This window comes from Glycine soja, chromosome 6, assembly GCF_004193775.1.
Source record: "Glycine soja cultivar W05 chromosome 6, ASM419377v2, whole genome shotgun sequence".
NCBI lineage: Eukaryota > Viridiplantae > Streptophyta > Magnoliopsida > Fabales > Fabaceae > Glycine > Glycine soja.
In genome coordinates, this window is record NC_041007.1 from 47,048,527 (window position 1) to 47,069,086 (window position 20,560).

General features: G+C 33.9%; 3 protein-coding genes across 3 annotated transcripts; 2 read left to right on the plus strand and 1 right to left on the minus strand.

The window, feature by feature from the left end:
- Positions 1–885: 885 nt before the first annotated feature.
- LOC114417331 lies at positions 886–3,626 on the plus strand. The gene is made up of 3 exons (XM_028382492.1): positions 886–1,290; positions 2,237–2,260; positions 2,952–3,626. The coding sequence occupies exons 1-3, from the start codon at positions 1,098–1,100 to the stop codon at positions 3,296–3,298; spliced, it is 564 nt and encodes a 187-aa protein (XP_028238293.1). The 5' UTR covers positions 886–1,097; the 3' UTR covers positions 3,299–3,626.
- Positions 3,627–4,583: 957 nt separating this feature from the next.
- LOC114417332 (condensin complex subunit 2-like) lies at positions 4,584–10,036 on the minus strand. Its single transcript, XM_028382493.1, has 14 exons — positions 9,562–10,036; positions 9,364–9,465; positions 8,701–8,818; positions 8,306–8,373; positions 8,170–8,230; positions 7,868–8,068; positions 7,487–7,773; positions 7,213–7,360; positions 6,869–7,125; positions 6,712–6,742; positions 6,204–6,349; positions 5,937–6,047; positions 5,393–5,656; positions 4,584–4,890 (listed from the first exon to the last, which is right to left on the minus strand). Exons 1-13 carry the CDS (start codon positions 9,817–9,819, stop codon positions 5,438–5,440), a joined length of 2,007 nt encoding a protein of 668 aa, XP_028238294.1. The 5' UTR covers positions 9,820–10,036; the 3' UTR covers positions 4,584–4,890; positions 5,393–5,437.
- A 4,928-nt stretch (positions 10,037–14,964) lies between these two features.
- LOC114417333 (outer envelope protein 61-like) lies at positions 14,965–20,213 on the plus strand. Its single transcript, XM_028382494.1, has 11 exons — positions 14,965–15,352; positions 15,868–16,098; positions 16,813–16,869; positions 17,010–17,138; positions 17,419–17,496; positions 17,586–17,656; positions 17,943–17,992; positions 18,111–18,291; positions 18,396–18,957; positions 19,270–19,413; positions 19,686–20,213. Exons 1-11 carry the CDS (start codon positions 15,257–15,259, stop codon positions 19,830–19,832), a joined length of 1,746 nt encoding a protein of 581 aa, XP_028238295.1. The 5' UTR covers positions 14,965–15,256; the 3' UTR covers positions 19,833–20,213.
- The last annotated feature ends 347 nt before the right edge of the window (positions 20,214–20,560 follow it).

Here is a 20,560-nt window from a genome sequence, read left to right on the forward strand (position 1 = left end):
TTATCATAGAAAAATATTCTAATTAGACAATTTAAATTAATATACAGATATATATAATGATTAGCTGTGCAATTTTTTTTGCATTGAACGCTTCTTAAACTCATTTTAAAAAAAATTAGTAATACAAAATTTAATTTAAAATATTAAATATTAATATCTCTTGTTAAAATTATGTATAAATCGAATCAAAATTATATACAAATGAGAATATATTGATAAAGGCAATATTTTTTAAAAACACGCATTTTATAAATTAAAATGATGAGAAATACATGTGAATATAAAATTAATTAAATTTGTATTAATATTCAGAATTATATATAGATATACATATTTACTAGCAAATATTTTTATAAAATTAAAATTATAGTAAAAAACTATAACAACAGAAAAATTATAAATTATAAATTCAACACATTTGTAGGAGTAGGACAGATGTTATATCACTAGTTACACCAATTATATTGAAATCAATTAAAACAATTCAATTTATTTCTGCAATAACCAAATCAATTTAGACTTCATCACCAACCAAACATGTGCATCAACACATAAATTTTGATACTAATCCTACCTTACTTCCTTACCTTAGCAAAATTATTTTTAGTAATAAAAAATATGTTTGGTCTCTTAAAAGAATCAATTTAAACTTAAAGATAGTAACTTTTATTAAAATAAAGGATAAATATTTATTTTAATCTTTAATTTCCAAAAATACAGAAAGTGCAACCAACTCGTCTTACAGTTAAATTTATACATTGAGGATTAAATTTAATTTTTTTCTTTCAATGATCAATCAATGCCACACTGCCTCCCACTCTTATGAGGCCAAAATGAAATCTGTCAATAAACAAAAGGGGAAAAAATATATTAAAAATAAAAATGGAGAAAAGGGGAAGACAGAATTGGAAGCAGTGAGAACTGAGAACTCTTATCATTCTTTTTTCCACTCGACATTGCCGACGCCACCAAATACACAACCTTAACTTTCCCACAACACTACCCATCCATCATTCGTTTTCTCTCTAGATTTTTTCAGTTAGTTATTGCTGTCTTCTTTTTGTGTGTGCCAACAACACAGAAAGAGAGAGAAAGACATGGCTCTGAACCAATCAAAGGCCGTGTTGTTGAGGGTGAGTTTGGTGGTGGTGGCGCTGTGTATAGCTGGATACATAGTGGGTCCCCCTCTCTACTGGCATTTCGTTGCAGTGAACAACCACTCTTCATCTTCTACTTGTGCACCCTGCATCTGCGATTGCTCTTCACAACCCATTCTTTCTATTCCACAAGGTCTTTCTTTCTCTCTTCTCTCTCAGATCTCATGATTTTGCTAATTACTCAATTACCCATCTCATGATCTTGCTAAAAAACTAATATTTTCTTAATTGGGTTGTCCAATCCGGGTTTTGGATGAGTTTTTGAGATCTGGGTTGTGTTGTTTTTTTTTTTTTTTAGTTATGTAAAGTGGGTGTTAGTTCAATTGTGGAAGTTGAATTATGACTCCTTCAACTTATATAACATTTAATCCCTCTAACCTTCTGATTCATGTGCTCTGGCATTAGTGATTTGATGAGAAGACACTGTTAATAGAACAAGTCAAAGGATGGTGCTGATTGGTTTGCTTCGTTGACATTATTATTATGCTAGGTTTTTGGTTTTTCCTACAAGATCTTATGAATAAAGTAACTGCCCATTGTCCATCTAACTAAAAGCAGTTAAAAATTCCAGCCATATTGATTTACACATTCACTGCCAAACTTATGAGCCCTAGTCATCCCCACATTGCCACATGACCTATTTATGCAATGAGTTTAAACAAATATGAAACTATGTACTATTGTACCAACAAGTGATGGGTCTGAGTGGTGCCGAGGTCTCAGGTTTTAGCCTTGTAGATAGAAAAAATGTGGTTGGAAAGGAAGAATCCGACTAAAGGTGGTCAGTTAGGTTTTCCAACTGAGATTAGTCATCGACAAAACTGGTGAATATTACATACCAATAACATGATAACCAAAAAAAATATACTGTTATTTCCTTTGGTTATCACTAATGAATTTGAAAAATCAATAATCACATAAATTATAGTTTCAAAACTTTGTACTATAACACCAATTCTATTTCCAATTGAGTGGCTTTGTGATTTTATCCTAAATCGTAATGTATTGCTCCCTTTCTCCTCATCTAACTTCAAATTGAGTATGTACTTATCTCAGTTTCTTTCTGTGTGTTTCTGCAGGACTTAGCAACACTTCCTTCGGAGGTTGGTTTGTCTCCTTGATGAACTACTGTGAATTATATAAATAGCCCATTTTATTCTTGTTATAATTTTTTTCTACGTACACATACTTGTATGATGGTAGGACTGTAGGTATTAAAGTAACATTGTTCTCACTTATAAGTAGTAAGATAGATACATATTTCTTCTCCTTATATGAGATCATCATTTAGGATCCTAATCCCATGCATCTTTTTTATGTTTTCCTTTTTATTTTAAAAACAATTGACTCCTGGGATATTTTCATGTTTAAAAAATCTATTTTTAGCTTTTTGTTTTATGTCAACGCAGTATTCATGTCAATTTGCTAAATAAATTTTTGGTACTGTGTAGCTAAATATTGCTTTGAGGCAACTTAAAATCTATTGTGTTTAAATTAAGGCATCAAACTAATGAGAATGCCTATATCCTTCTTGTCCTATACTAAACTCGCTTTGATTACATGTTGCTTCATGGTTCAGGTGTGCTGTTGCCCGCTTTAAATATGAACAACAAATTTTAATCTTGTACTGGATAAGCCTCTGCTAGAAGAAAAAAATGAAATCTCAATAACACAAATTTTATTTTGCCTGCATTGCATTGTCATAAAACATATTGTTTTTGACAATGCTTGTTTTGGATTCAACTAACATTAACAAGTGCCGTTTCTTTTTTCTTGATTGGAACTGCTATTCAGATTGTGCAAAGCCTGACCCAGAAGTGAGTGGAGACACTGAAAAGAATTTTGCTGAGCTATTGACAGAAGAACTCAAGCTTCAGGAGAGCCAAGCTGTGGAAAATCAGCAACGTGCTGACATGGCATTGCTTGAGGCAAAAAAGATTGCATCTCAGTATCAGAAGGAAGCAGACAAGTGTAATTCAGGAATGGAAACGTGCGAGGAGGCTAGGGAGAAGGCTGAGTTGACATTAGTCACGCAGAAGAAGCTAACTGCATTGTGGGAACTTAGAGCACGTCAGAAAGGGTGGAAGGAAGGGCTTGCCAAATCTCATGCACACTCTCAAGGGAAAGTACAGAGTTCTTAGATACGTTACACAGCCACCTCCATGGAGGTGAGTGGTTGCATAATACTACAATAGTTTTCAAATGTTGGTAATAGCAAAAGTGAGTCATCGAGGCTCATGTGTTCATGAAAGGTCAAGTGTAAAATGCAAATGTTGTATTTCTGTCATTCATTTTTGGGTCTTTATTCCATGTGTAACACGGTTTAAAGCTAGAAATCACCAAATGTTGGGTAAAACTTGCATAAAAAATAGACTGTCTTTTTTGTATTATTTTGGCTTCAGATTTGAACCAAGGCTCGGACTGTTGCTTCTTCGTTGTGTTTAATTAATTTTAGATTTGATTGACAAGGATAATAGGGGAATCTCCTGGGTCCATCAACTAAATTAATTTTGCTCAATCATTTTAAAGTATTTATTCAGTTATTGGAGCTTAGTTAATATACAAAAAAAAAATCATGATTTTTTTTTTTTTGGTTTTATCAATCAATCGTTTCTATTTGTGATAAATATCAGAATAGGCCGTATTGTATAAGTACTTGCCCATTTGACCCTGGCAAGTTGCAACAATGTCCTAACTCGTATTCAAGTGAGTGAAGAATGATATCCAAATTGACTGTCCATGAATAGATTTCGTAGTTAAACCAAGTGTACTATGTAATACAGGTTAAAGTTGGTTTAAAATGAAATGATATAAATAGTAAGTGTATGGTTTTTTTTTGTTACAATAGTGAGTGTATTATGGTTTGCTCTAAGACGTTGCTTGTTTTAGATTAATTCAAAACATGTATTATGGTTGCTCCAAGAATGTGATCAAGCAACCATGCATCCGAGACTAGCATTTGTCTAGACACCTGGTATGGACTCTTCTACTATTTTAGTTGAGTTATTATAAATCTTCTAATCATAATTCTGTCTTAGATTCCTATGAATAAAAAAAACAAACCCACTCCTTGTTACAAGGTCACACTTTCCACTAAAGTTCACTCATCACTGTCTAATAGGAGAGATCTTATAGCTTTGGACAGAAAGAGGAGCTTTTAAAAGAATCCAATCATCTTTCCAAAAGCAAGCTAATGGAAGTACCAATCCCCCAACCTGTGGATCCTGAAATGATTCCCACATTTTACACACACCTTTCCAAACATTACAAGAATTTCTCCATGTACTTCAATTGATAATTGTTACAGGAGAAAAACAATCGCAGTATTCAGCAATAAATTTGATTATTTCAGCTTGATAATTAATGGAAAATGGGGGGGGGGGGGGGGGGGGGGTGAGGAATAGGGAAGTGCGATTCAATAATCAGTGACTCATCCATCAATCTATGCTTTTATTTATACCAACACTAGCCATTCTCGTAAAAGCCTAAGCCTAAGCATTAGACACACATGAAACGGGCTGGAGTGGAAAACGAAATTAGAGCACTAATGCATGCTTTGAATACTTTCATGTACAGAATAACAAGACATCATGATTAGTCTGACATTTCCTTAACCGAGTGTTCAAACCACCATAAGCAAACTGATATTTGTAAACTCCAACCACAAAGACGGACTTGTTACTCACTTCAATGCTTTCTTGGACTTGTTACTCAACAGTGAAACAGTCCCCATCTGAAAATTACAAAATAAATATACATGTTACGTGTTTGAACTCTGAATGAATGAATCAAGCCAAAATTGATTATTGAATTATATTTGTTTCACCACTAGTAATAGGCATATTGAAGTCCAACCTTAGGAATAATTTTGATACCAAGTTTTTTATCAAGGTTTTACAGCCAAATCTGTTATCTACAATCCTTTAATAATATATTAACCATCCTAAAAAAGATTGAGAAAGCTCAATTAGCAGATGTTTATGAACAAGAAATAAGAAGGCGAAAAACCTCGAAGTGTGTTTAGATTTACTGAGTCAGGAAAGTTTCTAGTCAAAAGGTTTTTGGGGAAATTTCCATAGGTGGAAAAATAAAAAACATTTCTCCAAAAGCGTGCTAATCTTATCTTGAAAGGGGGAAAAAAACATCGGAACAAGCAAGGGGAACCAATGAAATGAACATCCATCAATCCAATTTTGACAAGAACAGTACCTAAAGCAATCGTAAAGTGCACATACCATTTTTTGATTCCTGAGCTGAAGAATAATTGAGTGAAGAGGAATCTAAACTGTTCCCCTTATAGAATCAGCAACTTGTGGAAGCCGTATGGCAAGATCATCCAAGTTGGAGGAGTTTTGAATGCTCAATCCTTTCTCATTTGCCAAATGCAATAGACATATGAAGCACAAATGAGGAGAGATGTCGCTAATTGTTGCAGCAGCATTGCATTCGCTAGGAAAGTTGGCTAATATATTCTTGAAAGATAAAGTATCTTTTTGACCCTTTAGAATAAAGAGAGGGTCAAAAAACAAATCAATGCAAGCATTAGTACTTACAATTCAACCACAAAAAGAAAAATAACTTAGATTGTTTATTTACTTAGACATAATATAACGGTAAGGTAAAAAACTAAAAATGTACAGTGTTAGCAATGGAACAGAATCCTGAAGAAAATTGAAATAACACAATGTCGTGAAGGGAAAGATTAATTTTAAAAGTTTAAAACTAGACAACACATATTTTGCACTCGCACTCCTAGGAAATGGAGAAATCTTGACATACCTCTAAAGGAAGTTTAACAGATTCTTGAACATGGTCCCAAAGAGTAATTTTCAGTGCATGAACATCAACTTGTTTGGAAGTCTTGTCATACTGGACTTCAATTTTATTGACCTGAGTTATTTGAAAATATGCATATGCGTGAGTTCTAACTGCAATATTTTCAACTGAAAAGTATTGATAACAATTATGTTTAACCGTTATTCTTTCATCACTTTATCTAAAACAACATATCAAGAGCAAGTGTGTAAATTATTCACTAAAACCCACCTGACGAGGCTGAGTAATTAGAGTGTTGGAGTCCTCCATGTCACTATGAAGATCACCTCCGTAGTCACCAGCGTCATCCCCACAAACACTTCCATTATCCCACGAAGGGAATGATTCATATTCGTTGGATTGTTCTCTAGATCCATCTGCAAAAAACACCAGAACTTGATACAGACAGAATCTAGTGACAGCTGAAAACATGCTAAAATGTTCTCTGAATTTTTTAATATTTATGTCTATAGAGCGAGAGATAAGTTCACATTACACCGAGTGTGATGTTGGTGTAATTTAATAGGATCAAAATACACCACATAAAACTAGGGAAAATGACACTTTTTAAGTTTTAAAGTTATAATTTTAGCAATTCAACTATTGTGTTGATAGTCTTATGAAATAGAATAATTTTACAAATTTTCATAGAATTTAAAAATCAATCCATACTTCACACACGCATGCACACATGCGCACACACATATTGAAATCACAAATTTAAAACTGCAAATTTTACCTGAGAACCTGTTTGCCTTCCTCCCGAGACACTAAAGAAAATAGAAATCATCAGAGATGTAAAATAAACACAGCTGCATGCCTTCACATATATAAAAGAAACTTGACAAGAAATCATCAGTGAGAACACTTTGAAACTCATATCTAAAAGAAACTACCTTCACATTAGACAGAAGAAATAACTTGACAAGATCCTCTGGCTGATAGTGGCAGTCCTCAGGAAGCTTTGTATTGCAAGGCAATCTGCTTTCGGGAAGCAGTAACAATTTGGGATTCTTGGGAGGAGAAAACGTATCTAGCACTTTTTTCTCAAGAGAATCTGTGAAATTTAAATCAACTTCTGTTTGTCTCTTACTCTTTGGCTGCCTACTTTTTAGGGTCGACCCATCTTCAGAAGTAGGATGAACCTCTGAGACTACAATAAAGATTCTAAAATAATTACCATACTGAATGCTAAAAAATATATAAGTATTAAAATCTTTATCTGGCATCCAAACCCCACCTTTGGATTTTCGATACTTCCAATGATCAGGCCCTGCCCATGCGTTTTGTTTTGAACTAAAACCCAGACTCAAAAATAAATACCCCTCAACATTTTCAAATCTGTCATCCATATCAGTTTCTGGGGAAGGAAATTGCTCAGCATTGTCCTACAAGTACAAGATTTGGAATATTTTAAAACAAGTGCATCATTCACATTAAAATATGTAAAGAAAAATTTTAAAAGCTCATTCAAGAAAGTCATATATGTTTCTATGGTTGAAAAATAGAAAAACCTGAGGGTAACTGGAAAAACTTGGATCTGCATCATTATAGTCAAGATCGGCAACAACTGTTTGGTCATCATGATCATCACTCCAGGCCGTGCAGTTCTCGTATTCTTCTCTATCAAAACCATTTTCATTATTATCAGCATTGTCAAGATCTTCAGCTGAACTCGGGCCTTGAAGTTGAATATCAGTGGGCCTTCTGTTACTTTCATCAAATTGGTTTACTATAGTCCTGAGACTTGGAGAAATTTCATCCTTTACACGCATGTCCAACACCATCTGATCAATACAATCTACAGATGAAAGTAAGTCATCATTGTCCACATTGAATGTGTTATTTTGCAGATGTAACAACAGTTTCACCATAGTATTCAGGACATCACAAACCTTTGAGAAAAGAAAGATCAATAGTATCTGAAATATCAGATTGATTTTGGCTTGCCATACACTTAGCAGGCACTTCTTGTGAATCAAAGAGCACCCTACAGCCACCATATACACCAAGATTATTCATTAAAAGACCCTTGGCTCCACCTTCATCGAATTTTGCTGTTGTTTGGCGATAGAGAGGATCCACGACAAATGCAGCTGAAACAAAAAAAAAACAATAATATAACCTATTTTTAGCACAACCTCAACACCACGCCTCATCAAACAAGTAACAGAAACAGAATAGGATTTGAGATCACCATCAAACTTCTTTACATTAAGTGCCTCAAAAGATGATTCCAATGTTGACAAAGGTGACAACTGCATGAAAAAACAACTCTTAAAACTAAGCAAAATGTTTAACCAGTCAAGTCCAGAGATCCAAAGACAACAGACCTTTTTGCTCGTTTCTTTCCTGCTTTCTTCTTGTCTACTTTCAATATTAACACCATCCAGGGTAGTGTCTGGCATCATAGCTTAGAATTAGGGCTAATTGAGAACAAAATATTATAAAACCAAAAGTAAATGTACTGCACTCTGAATTTTAAGTCATTCATTAATCATTAGTTACCAAGAATTATTTAGAATTAGAGCAATAGTCATATGATAAAGAAGCAAAACAATCCCACATAACCTCCACTCACAAAGCAATCACCGAGGGAGTTCACTACAAATGCAATTTTCATTTTTCAGAAAAAGAAAATGATAAGAGGGTATATAAATCACACTATGCTTGATCAAAGGCTATATAAATTGCATTGTGCTTGATAAAAGGGTATATAAATTGCAACCTTCCTCAGCTTCTTGGCCTGCTCTATTCATCCCACCAAGAACTTTATATGCCTCAGAATGCACTGAATCCACCCTTAATGAATAAATTTTGACTCCAGCCTCAAGAGTGCAGCTTGCCTGCCCAAAAAAATTTTCAATTTCAGTTAACATCTACATCTACATCTACATTCTACACAAACATAACTTCGCTTCTAGTGCCATTGCTGTGAGAATGGTAACAATTTCACTCTTGTTGATAAAAAAATCACTCGTGTAAGTTGATTTATGCAATCCATAAACAACGAAACAACCCTTCAGCATACCAATTTAAATATGCGTGCATTGCATATGCATTTGTTAGTATCGCAGGTGACACAAAACTATGCAATAAAAAAACCCTAAACAACAAAAATTATCAAACTGCAAATTAATCATAGGCTAAACTATTTATTTAATCTCTATACCTGTCCTCATTTTAAGTTTTAGTTCCTTGACAATTTTTTGTAGTGCTTTATCACCACCAGAAAGTTTACAATTTTCTCTCTTATTCAATGTTTGGGACTAAAGCTTAACTTCCACACATATGTAAGAACTAAAATTTACAATTTTCTCCAAACTGAAACTTAAAATGGATACAACAACCAAGGGGGCAGATGAACAATTTAATCTTAATTGTAACATACCTTTTGAAAATTAGTCTCCGCATCATGCTCTTCTTCGGCCTTGATGATATCAGTAAGATGGTCAATCAGGTTCAACTCCCACGTGTTTTTCTGATTAATTTTCTGCACAAACACACAAATCAAAAACAAAAAACAAAGAGAGAGTCTTTTTTATTTTTTATTTTGGGGGGGGGGGGGGGGGGGGGGGGGCTGTTTTACGTTTTCGCTGGCGAGTTTGATGCAGTTTTGGAACAAGTCGAGGATCTGCTGTTTGTTGAGGCCAGGATGGGAATTGGCCTGGAGGGGCTGGTTGAGGGCGAGGCTCTTGCGGCGGTTGGCGGCGGCGCGTGCGTCTCGTGCCCGGGCGCGTTCGAGCTGGTCGTTGTTGGAGCCCAAGACAAAGGGGCTGGTCGGAGACTGGATGCGGAGTCTCTGCTTCCGACCCATCGCGGGATTGGGGCTTAGGGTTTCCGCCATGGGAGGAATTTGCTTTGCAGAACGGTGATAGGGTTTGTGTTGGCTCGGAAGTGAGAACGTCAGAATCACAGAGACAGAGATTTGGGAGAAACGGAATTGAAGTGGTTTCCCTCCATTTCTGAGATTTGAATTGGTAGTTCGCTGAGAATTGAGAAAAACACGCACTTTACTTTTCAAAAAGAAGGGCACGTGTCTCAAATGGGAATCGTGATAAAAATCAATAAACCTAAAAAAAAATTTCCTTAGTGCAAGTGATTCGGATACTTCTTGGTTGAATTTTTATATTAGATAAAGTGGTTGTTCTCCACAAATAAAGTCACGATTCAATCTGGACAAAATATAATTAGAAAGAGATTGTATTAAAATGGATTATTTATCTTTTGAAATGGATGAATATTTCATATTAATATTATCAGTATTAAAAAAATTGATTGATATTTTAATTTTAATTTATGTAATGTAAATAGTAATGTATATAATAAAATAAATTTTAATGAAATTAAAATTCATAATGAAAAAATATTTGAATATCTATAAAATAAAAAATTGGAAGGTTTGAGTAGGTATAAATTAATAAGAATGTGTCTAACATGAATAAGTAAGGAACATGATCTATCATGTACCACAACTAAAAGTCTTTAGATTTATCAAGTTGTACAATGTTATCATTAATTCATCCTCATTAGTAAATTTTCTCCGAAACATCTCTCTCTCATGCATAGGGGTGTTAATTTGATCCGCAAACGGGAATTCCCACGAGATTGTCTTGTATGGGGCCCTACAGATTGGGATTTTTTTTCCTGCGAAGACAGAGACAAGGATTACACACCCCCCCCCCCCCTCAGCTCAAGGAAATTACATAATTATCCTTATATTAATCATCATCTTATATTTTTAATATTAAAATATTAAAGGTTGGTCTTATATTTTTACTACATTTAATCACTTAACACATACACAATTACACACACACACACACACTGATACAACACATCAAGTAACAAACACAACACCATTCTTTTTTAAATTTACTTGTATTAGAATTTAAATTTTTTAAAAAAATTAGGGACCTATAGGGGCTGTTGGGACTCACAGGAATGAGAACAAGGGGGGAAAAATTCCCCAAGGTGGGGATTGGGGACGAGGTGGGGGTTAGTTGGGGGGCGGGGGCAGGGAGCGAAGGAGTACTCCCTGCCCCACCTCGCCTTGTTGACATCCCTACTCGTGCATTCTAACATGGGCCTCTGGCGACAATACCTCTGACAATGTCTCTAATGACCAACGGTGCCTCCAATGACCAACAATGCCTTCACCTCTACTACAGTTTCGTCTCCATTGCACCTCCATTGTGTCATAGCTCTGCCTCTATTGCGACTTCACCTCCCTCAAAACTTCATCTTTGCCCTAGATCCATTGTCATTGCGACTTCATTTTTGTCCAAGATCCACCTTCATCAAAGATTAGTTGTTGTTTTCGCACCATCTTTGTCGCGACCTGTCTTTGTTGTGACTTGTTATGTTCTTCCCCAATCTCTTACTCAAGCTATTCTCTTATACTCCCATGTCTAACTTTATTTTTTTCCTATTTTTTCAATTTGCACTTGGATTTTTTTTGGCATAGATTAAAAGATGATTGATGTTCCATATTCATTTTCATTTTTGTTTTATTTTATATGATCTAAAACTATAATTTCTAAATTCATGTTTTGTAAAGGATTCATGAGGTAGTGATGGAGTAAGGTTAGGAGTTGTAGGACTAGTGCAAAAGATGATTTCGTGTTTTCATATATTGATGGCTATGGGATCCAATGTGCCGTAGGCGGGGCGGGTTTGCCTATCCTCATCTCGTCCCCATAAAAAGACGGGTGGGTTTAGGTTTATAAAAGGTGGGGGTGAAAAAATGAAACACAACTCATTTTCGACAGGTTTTATCGAGTTCAAGGAAACTCATAGGGAACTCATCTCACATTTTAAAGAAATAATATTTGTTTATATACTTTAAATAAATCATAGATTAAGGTATTAATTATATTTTAATTCAATCATTATATATAATCTAATAAAGAATAAATAATGTAAACATATTTAAGAATTAATTTATATTTTTAGCTAAATGTATAATTTTTAATCTTGTTATAATTAGGAATATGATTATAATATTATTTATTTAACTGTTAAAATGATTATTCCATATTTTAATAATTATAAATAATAAAACATGAAAATAATCATGTAATTAATAATTACATATAATAATAGTATTATATATAAATATATAACTATATTATTAATAATGATAAAAATATATGTAACATGATAGGTATGAGAGCGAAGGCTGGACGAGGGAGTGACATATCCAAATTCAACCTCAACTCAATTTCAATCAAAATTGGTTTTTCGTCAAAATCAGGGTGAAGTCGGATGGGGCACTCACAAGTTCGTTTTTATTGTCATGCCTAGGTGTTGCGAATATCAAAAAAGAAGTAGAAAAGAGGGGAATATTGCATCACCGTTGGAAATCGTCCTAACGACACACATGGTGGAGAGAGAGGTTTTTGAAGGTTGGGGAAAAAATTTGGTGTGCAAGATGTATGATAAAATATTACATTTTAGATCAATCTAAAGGCTATAAATAATGGTTCATGATAGACCACTTAAATCATTAGTCCACACTATACTTTGTCATAAAAGTACATTGTAGTAGTATTGTCTCAAATGAGAATCATTATTGTTGCTCTTTTTTTCCTTTTTTGTTTCAAAATAAATATCTTGTAAGGCTTAATTAAAGTCTTTATCCCTAAATTTGAGGGATGTGTTTTTTTTTAGTCCTAAGAATTTAAAACATGTTTTTCTAGTCCCTAAATTTTGACAAATTGAAATTTTAGTTCCTAGCATTATAAATTGACAACTTTATGATAATTTTTAACACTTTGTGACTGATTTTTAGCACTTTATGATAATTTTAAAAAACAAATTCAAATTGCTAAAAAATAAAAAAATATGACAATTAAAAATCATCACAAAGTATCTATTTATTATGACAGAGACTAAAATGAATAGTTTATAAAAAATCAGGGACAAAAAATAAGTTTAAATTTTAGGGACTAAAACAAACATATACATTAAATTTAAGGACTAAAACAACAATTATTTTTTTTAATGAACCTTACTCCTTAAGTCAACCTTCTTGCTTTTTCCAATAAGATGTACACCATGCTAGAATAATACAATTATGAATAGTTCAGTCCACAACTCCTATACACCAACTTTATTGCAAAATAAAAATGTGAAAAGCATTGTTTTTTTTTTTGTTATTTGTCATCAAACCAATGGATTCATTTAACTCCAGTAATTATCTCAATAAAATTTCAGATAAGACTAACATTCAAGTACGAAGGTAGAGGTGTTGTAAGAAATAATTCATTGTTGAAGTCAAATGACACCATTAAATCATGTGCTAGCCAATTACATATTCTATTTAGGTATACATGATTATTTACACCATCAATATCAGGCCAACCGACATCAAACTTATTCCAATATTACCTTTTAAATTATATATTTATCATAAAAAGAAACATGGGGTAGAAGCAATTTTTCCATGTCATGTTCATTATTAGTTACAGGATAAAAGTCCATATGTCAAATCTCCTTGTAATCATCTCTACCATGGCCATAACCAAACCCACAAAGATAAGGCATAAGGTTCCCATCAGATGATGGAAAGTTAGTGGGTTCTACAATACAAATACAATTGTTGTGTACCTTGGTGGAGACAAAATTTGTCATTAACAGCATAGTCCAAAATATAAAAACATTGGGTATTCTCTTGAACTGGAGGTGGTCAATCTAATTTGACTGTATGTTCAAACTTTTTTCCTGAAAGCAAATAAGAGATGGATGACCAAGGTCGTGATACAACGAAACATGTATCGTGGTCACAAGAATAATTATTATTAGATATGGAATTGTTGTTAAATAATAATACAAATTATGTAAAAATGATAATTAATTAACTATTAAGTTTAACTAGCAAAGTTAATGGGAGAGACAAAAATACAAACAAATATTTGAAGACTAAAACCGGCCAAACTTTTTTTAGGTATTAAAAACGTAAATCATGATAAAAAGAGTGATCATTTTCATGATTTATTTTTTTTTTCTAATGATTTTGAAACCACGAAAAAAAAAACATTAAAAATAATAGTTTGTCACGTGATTATCGCATTAGACTAATAGTCAACATGATTTGTGGCATGGATGCCAATCTGGATGTTACATGGTCACTTGATTGTTCAAGTTAACTACAAGGACTAAAGCTTAGGCAGAAAAATTATGTGAAGCTAATAGTGATAAATGTTTTTTAAGAGATGGAAGTAGAAGGAAAAAACATATAAGAAAGAAGATACATATATGATGTAATTTTCTTTGTTTGTGTCGGGGAGAAAGTGAAATAAAAATAAGAAAAATAGTTAATTTCTAATTTTTCTCTAATTTAAATTTCATATTTTTTTTCTCATTTTATTTTTTTCCTCCATGCTAAACAAAAGGTTAAAAGCATAAAAGATAAGGAGAAAAACATTTTTTTTAAAATTTTTCTTATATATAAAATAAGATGTTGAATATAAATCTTTTTACAAGTATATACAATATACTTACTTTTTAACTCAATTACTTTAAGAAATAAAAATTGCATTGACTCAACAAAATAAGATGAAAAATATAATAAGAGAAATGTTATGGTAACACTATATAATACACTATTCTAAATATATTCTTTCTCATTAGTTGAAATATATTAAAAATCATAAAATTCACTAAATCACATATCTTATTTAAATATTATTCTCTATTAATTTTATAATTTTTAATAACATTTTAATAAGTAACAGAAAATAGTACATGCAAGAGCGTTTTGCTACCCTCATCATAAATTAATTATACCGTATAGATATATCAAATACAAGTAGTAATTAATATTTAAAATAAAGTATAATAATTTATCTTATCTTATCTTTAAATAGGTTTCATGTTATATCATGCTCCAATTACAAGAAAACTAAGGACACAAAAAACATGTCAAGGGCAAGAGAGTAATTTTGCTGGTTTGGGTTTCTCTCACACTTTCCTGGTCTATTCCTATTTTATTTTTATTTTTCCTCTGGCGGCACCTCCATTCCAAATCGGACCCTTCTTTCTTCCTCTTTTATTTCTTTCCAACAATAATTCCCTGTTCCTCAGTTTACCCAACAAACACAACACCTTCGCTTCAAGTCTCCCAAAACACACATAACTAGGAACCCGCTCCTTCCTTAACCTCTGCAACTTTCTCCAATTCAAAAGAACAAAAACAACAAAAGCACCCCCATCATTGAGAATCGTCTCAAGCTTCGTTTTTTACGTGCTGGGGTTGCTTAGATTTCAATTGGGTATCGAGAATGTTCAACGGTATGATGGATCCCGATTTGATGAGAATCGCTCAGGAGCAGATGAGTCGCATGTCACCCGCTGAGTTGGCTCGGATCCAACAACAGGTGTGTCTTTTCTCGTCCTCTTATTGTCTCTGCGATTGTGTTTATCGAGACTTTGAGGTGCAATGTCAGGATCAAGGTTTTAAATCGCGGTCGCGCAGTTTTGTCGCGATCCTTGACATTGCGGGAAATTGCAATCACTATGAGTAAAAATACCATGATGTTGCGGCTGAAATTGCTGTTGTGGAACGTTTTTAAAACATTGGTATTCGGAAGGAACGGAATTTTTTTGTGAATTCAACCCTCTCTGATGCCGGAGGATAAAAAATGGAAAACAAAAAATCATGGCCCTTGTTTAATGGAATTATAAATCTCTGGGGAGATTTTTGTAGTTCAAACCCTTCTTTTAATGCCCATATTTTGTGGAATTATAATTTGAACGTTAGGGTATGGAGTGTTGGTACTTAGTATCTAGGATAGAAGTGTGGTGATTTTGGTTTTTGATGTGAGGGAACATGTTTTGGGTTTTAGGATCAAGGTTTAATTGTGGTGTTGTGCAATGTTTCTTTGGATTGCAGATGATGTCTAATCCAGAGCTGATGAGGATGGCCTCCGAGAGCATGAAGAACATGAGTTCTGAAGACTTTAAACTTGCTGCTGAGCAGTTAAAGCATACTCGTCCGGAAGAAATGGCTGAGATTGGTGAGAAGATGGCTAATGCGAGTCCTGAGGAAGTGGCAGCGATGCGATCCCGGGTTGATGCCCAGATCAAATATCAGTTGAGTGCGGCTGAGATGTTGAAGAAGCAGGTTAGTCGTATAGTGAGAACTTCAACTGATTGTGTCTTCGTGAAAACACGAATCATAAACAACCACAGGATTTTTTTTTTTATCTGATATTTGATGAATTATCTGTGACTTGGGATGAATCCAAGGTTTTACGCAAAAGAAAGCCGGAGTAAGTTCCACTATTCTTGCAGTACACCCTGGTTGTGGTTTGAAAGAGTAGTTAACAGGCACATTCTAATTGCTACTGATGAAAGCATACTATAATTATGTGTTATTCCTTAAACCTTAATAATCCACTGAAAAACCAAATCATGACACCCTGAGGAGAATGCTTTTCCAGAATTATTTAGGCTTTGAGAACGATACATAAAAAAAAACTTCGTACCCCATTGCCCAGAGGCTCTTCGCTATGCGAAGGTATGGGGGAGGGATGTTGTACGCAGCCTTACCCTTTCATATGCAAAGAGGCTGTTTCCGGATTCGAACCCATGACCAACAAGTCACCAAGGCACAACTTTACCGCTGCACCAGGGCTCATACATACATAAAATTACATTTTGGATAATACTTTAGTTCCATAGAATTGTCTGATTTGAAAATACACTTTTTGTCATTGTGTAACAAGACACAGATGTTATACTCTATCTACTACCCTGATAATTTTTTTTTTTATAATTTTTCAGTTTCTGTTCAAATCTATCATGTGCCTTGATGAACTAAAATTAAATCTTGCAGGGAAATGATCTTCATAATCAAGGAAGGTACAATGATGCTTTGAAGAAGTATATACTTGTAAGTAAATTTTTTGTGGCCGCTTAACATCCACTTCCACACCTCTTTCTCTTATTTATCCCTGTTTTGAAAATTGAGACTTAGGAGGAAATTATCTGTTTCTTTGTTCTATTACATTAATTTCTTTTTTTATATTCTAGGCTAAGGAAAACATTAAAGAGGTACCATCTTTCCAAAGTAGAAAGCTTCTTTTGGCATGCTCTCTGAACTTGATGTCCTGTTACTTGAAGACAAGGCAGTATAATGAATGTGTAAAAGAAGGTTCTGAGGTATCTGTAATTCCTTTTCTTTTATGATGTTAATTGTAATAGCCAACTGCAATATTTAAGTAGTTGTATTATGAGGAAATTTATCAGCCTAGAAGATTGGAAAGAAAAATTACATTGTAATTGTATTATGCAAGAAAATAATGCTCCCTTCTGCCTTGCTTTTGTAATAATGCAGATATGGTCTTAGATTGTAATTTGTTATTATTTTAATTTTCAGGTTCATTGTTTGAAAATTGGCTGTTTATCATAGCAGTGTATTAATGTGCTTTAACTATGGTAGGTTTTGGCATATGATGCAAAGAATCTTAAGGCTCTTTATCGAAGAGGTCAAGCATATAAGGAACTAGGTCTTCTAAAAGTGAGCTTTCTTGTTACTTAACTAACATTTTGACATTAAGGTTGACATTGTGTTTTGTTTATATTCAACGGAATTTGTAATTTTTTTAGGATGCCGTTTCTGATCTGAGCATGGCACTTGAAGTGTCCCCTGATGATGATACAATTGCAGAGCTTTTACGGTATGATCTTGCTCCCTTCTACATACCTGCATCTATTTTAGAAACAGAACTATTTATTGATCTACTTATTATATATGTATGACATATCTGCTGTTGTAATTGATGGGTCTCTAATTATTATTTAGGATTGATTTTTCATCAAATTAATGTAATAAATTGATTGTATGCTAAATTAAGTATATCTGTGAGGTGTTTACCATTCTGCTTTTTCTGATAGAATCTTGTGTAACCTATAATAAAGGAATTGATATATTGGAAGTAAGCTGATATGAAGTGCTTATTTCAGGGATGCCAAGGAAAAATTGGCAATGGATGGTGGTGAGCATGCACCTGGAAGTATGTGTTCCCCTCATTTATTTTCTACTTTACCTTTCACTTTGCCTAATCCTCATGAGCTTTATGCTTATAAATAGATGTCAGATTTAAGTTAACCTTGTTGGCGTCATGCATGTAGGACTAGTAATTGAAGAAATAACTGAAAATGTGCCTTCTGGAAGCTCTTCTTTGGAACAAACAGTGGTTCAACCAAAAAAATCTGGTGACTCCTCTAAGAGTTACAGAACAGCTAACAATGGAAATCCAAAAACAAATGCAGACAGTTTAGATGCATTGAAAAAAGATCCTGAAGCTGTCAGGTAGTTAGCATTTTTATAAAGTTTCTAAGCATTTTATGTTTATTTATAATTTAATGATTGGCCTACAAAAGATTTATGGTTCTTTTTTTTTCTTCTTTTTTTAGATCATTCCAAAACTTTATTTCAAATGCCGATCCTGACATGCTGGCTTCTTTGAATGCTGGACAATTCAAAGACGTGTCTCCAGATATGATTAAAACTACCTCTGATATGGTTAGTAAAATGTCACCTGAGGAACTTCAAAGAATGCTTGACATGGCTTCTTCATTTCAAGGGGACAACCCATTTTTTAGAGGAGGTTCCCCTGATTCTTCTTTCAACCCTGGATCAATGCCTCCAAACGTGACACCTGATATGTTTAAAGCAGCAAGTGATATGATGAGTAAAATGCCAGCAGACGAACTTAAGAGGATGTTTGAAATGGCATCCTCACTGAAAGGGAAAGAATCTACTCCATTAGCAGCAGCAGTAGATGAGAATGAAAGAAATGTTTCGCGGTCAAACTTACCATCATCAAGTACTAATGGAACTACCGCTTTTGGAGAATCAAGTTCTCATAACGTGTTTTCAAATATGAGAAATGCTTCTCAGTCAAACTTCCCTTCCTCGAGTACCGATCTACAAGAACAGATGAGAAACCAGATGAAAGATCCAGCCATGCGGAAGGTATGCTTGTATTTCTTGTTAAGGAGATAAAATAGCCTCTAGCTTTCTTCCACATACCTGGCTGGAATAAATGCAATCAAGTTTACTCTTTTACTTGTCATGTTATACTAAGTAGTAATTTCTGATTTAAGTATTTCCTTTAATTATGTAAATGTGTTGCTCTTTAGATGTCACTTCCGTTGTCTAAGATTGACTTTTCATATGCTCAATGTATTTTCTTTTGGCAAGTAGTACAGGTACTCTATCTTGAAACATTCTTGTCTTTGGTATTTATATGTATATTCCCTTAATTTTTTAATGTTGTTTTGGCAGATGTTCTCATCCATGGTTAAAAATATGAGCCCGGAAATGATGGCTAACATGGGTGAACAATTTGGTGTTAAGCTTTCACCAGGAGAAGCTGCAAAAGCTCATCAAGCCATGTCATCCTTATCACCGGAGAGCTTGGATAAAATGGTACCTTCTCCAAACTTTACAATATATTCTTAGTTTGTATTCATGAACAAAATTTTGTACCTTACATGAGGATGGTAAAATGGAGGTGTGGCAATTCCAGGAAATGTAAGATAAAATGCAAGAGAAAGTGAGACTTAGCTTGTAAAACATTTGACTGCAAGATAATTCCATTGGTTAATTGAAATAGCATATAGGGTAAGATAAATTTAGGTTGGATGGTTATAGACTTGTACAGTAGTACTAAGATGAATCTTTTCACTTTGTCTTTATAGATGCTTTGGGCGGACAGGATTCAAAGAGGAGTTGAATCCGCGAGAAAGACGAAGAACTGGCTGCTAGGGAAACCTGGCATGATCTTTGCAATATTCATGCTCATTTTGGCTGTCATTCTTCACCGGTTAGGCTTCATTGGTGGCTAGAGTAAGAGGCAAACATTGTATTATGAGATTCCTTAGGCATTCAAACTCAGGCATAACCTTCTTGTGTGATGAGAATATGAGAAAATGATTGATTGTATTGTCTCAGCCTAGAGACAATGGAGAGAGGAGGAAGGGGACATATTGGTTATCTGGAAAGCAATGCCAAAATGGCATCTCATCAGATATGTCCAAATTGTGGATGTGATTGGCACTTATTTTTTTTGTAATATATTAGCTTTTGAGTTGTTTGCCATTTAGCACTTGTAGGGACCCTACCATTCAATAAATTTGTAACTTATTTTGTCATTCTTATACCCCTAGTCCCAATGTAGCATTGGTATGGTGCGTTATTATTTATAAAATTTACATGATTCCCTTTTATATGCTTTCCTCACTCACATATGGAACCACTAATTTGAGGATATAGTTTTATCCGAGTCTGAATATGATATTATGCTTTATCTAGTGAGTTGTGACTAAGGTGGACTTGTTAGTGAGTTGTGACTATGTCATTTTCCTACCAAGTCTTCAGTTCAAGTGTGGTGGCTGTGGTCTCAACTCTCACGTTTGCTTATCAATTATCAAGCTGAAGACCAAACAACCAAAAATAAAAAATTGCAATCAACCAAACAACCCACTGTATAGCCATAGTCAGATAATAACAATTTGGTTAAATACATAATTTAATCTTTACGTGTCGCGGATTTTCAATTTGGTTTCTATAAGTA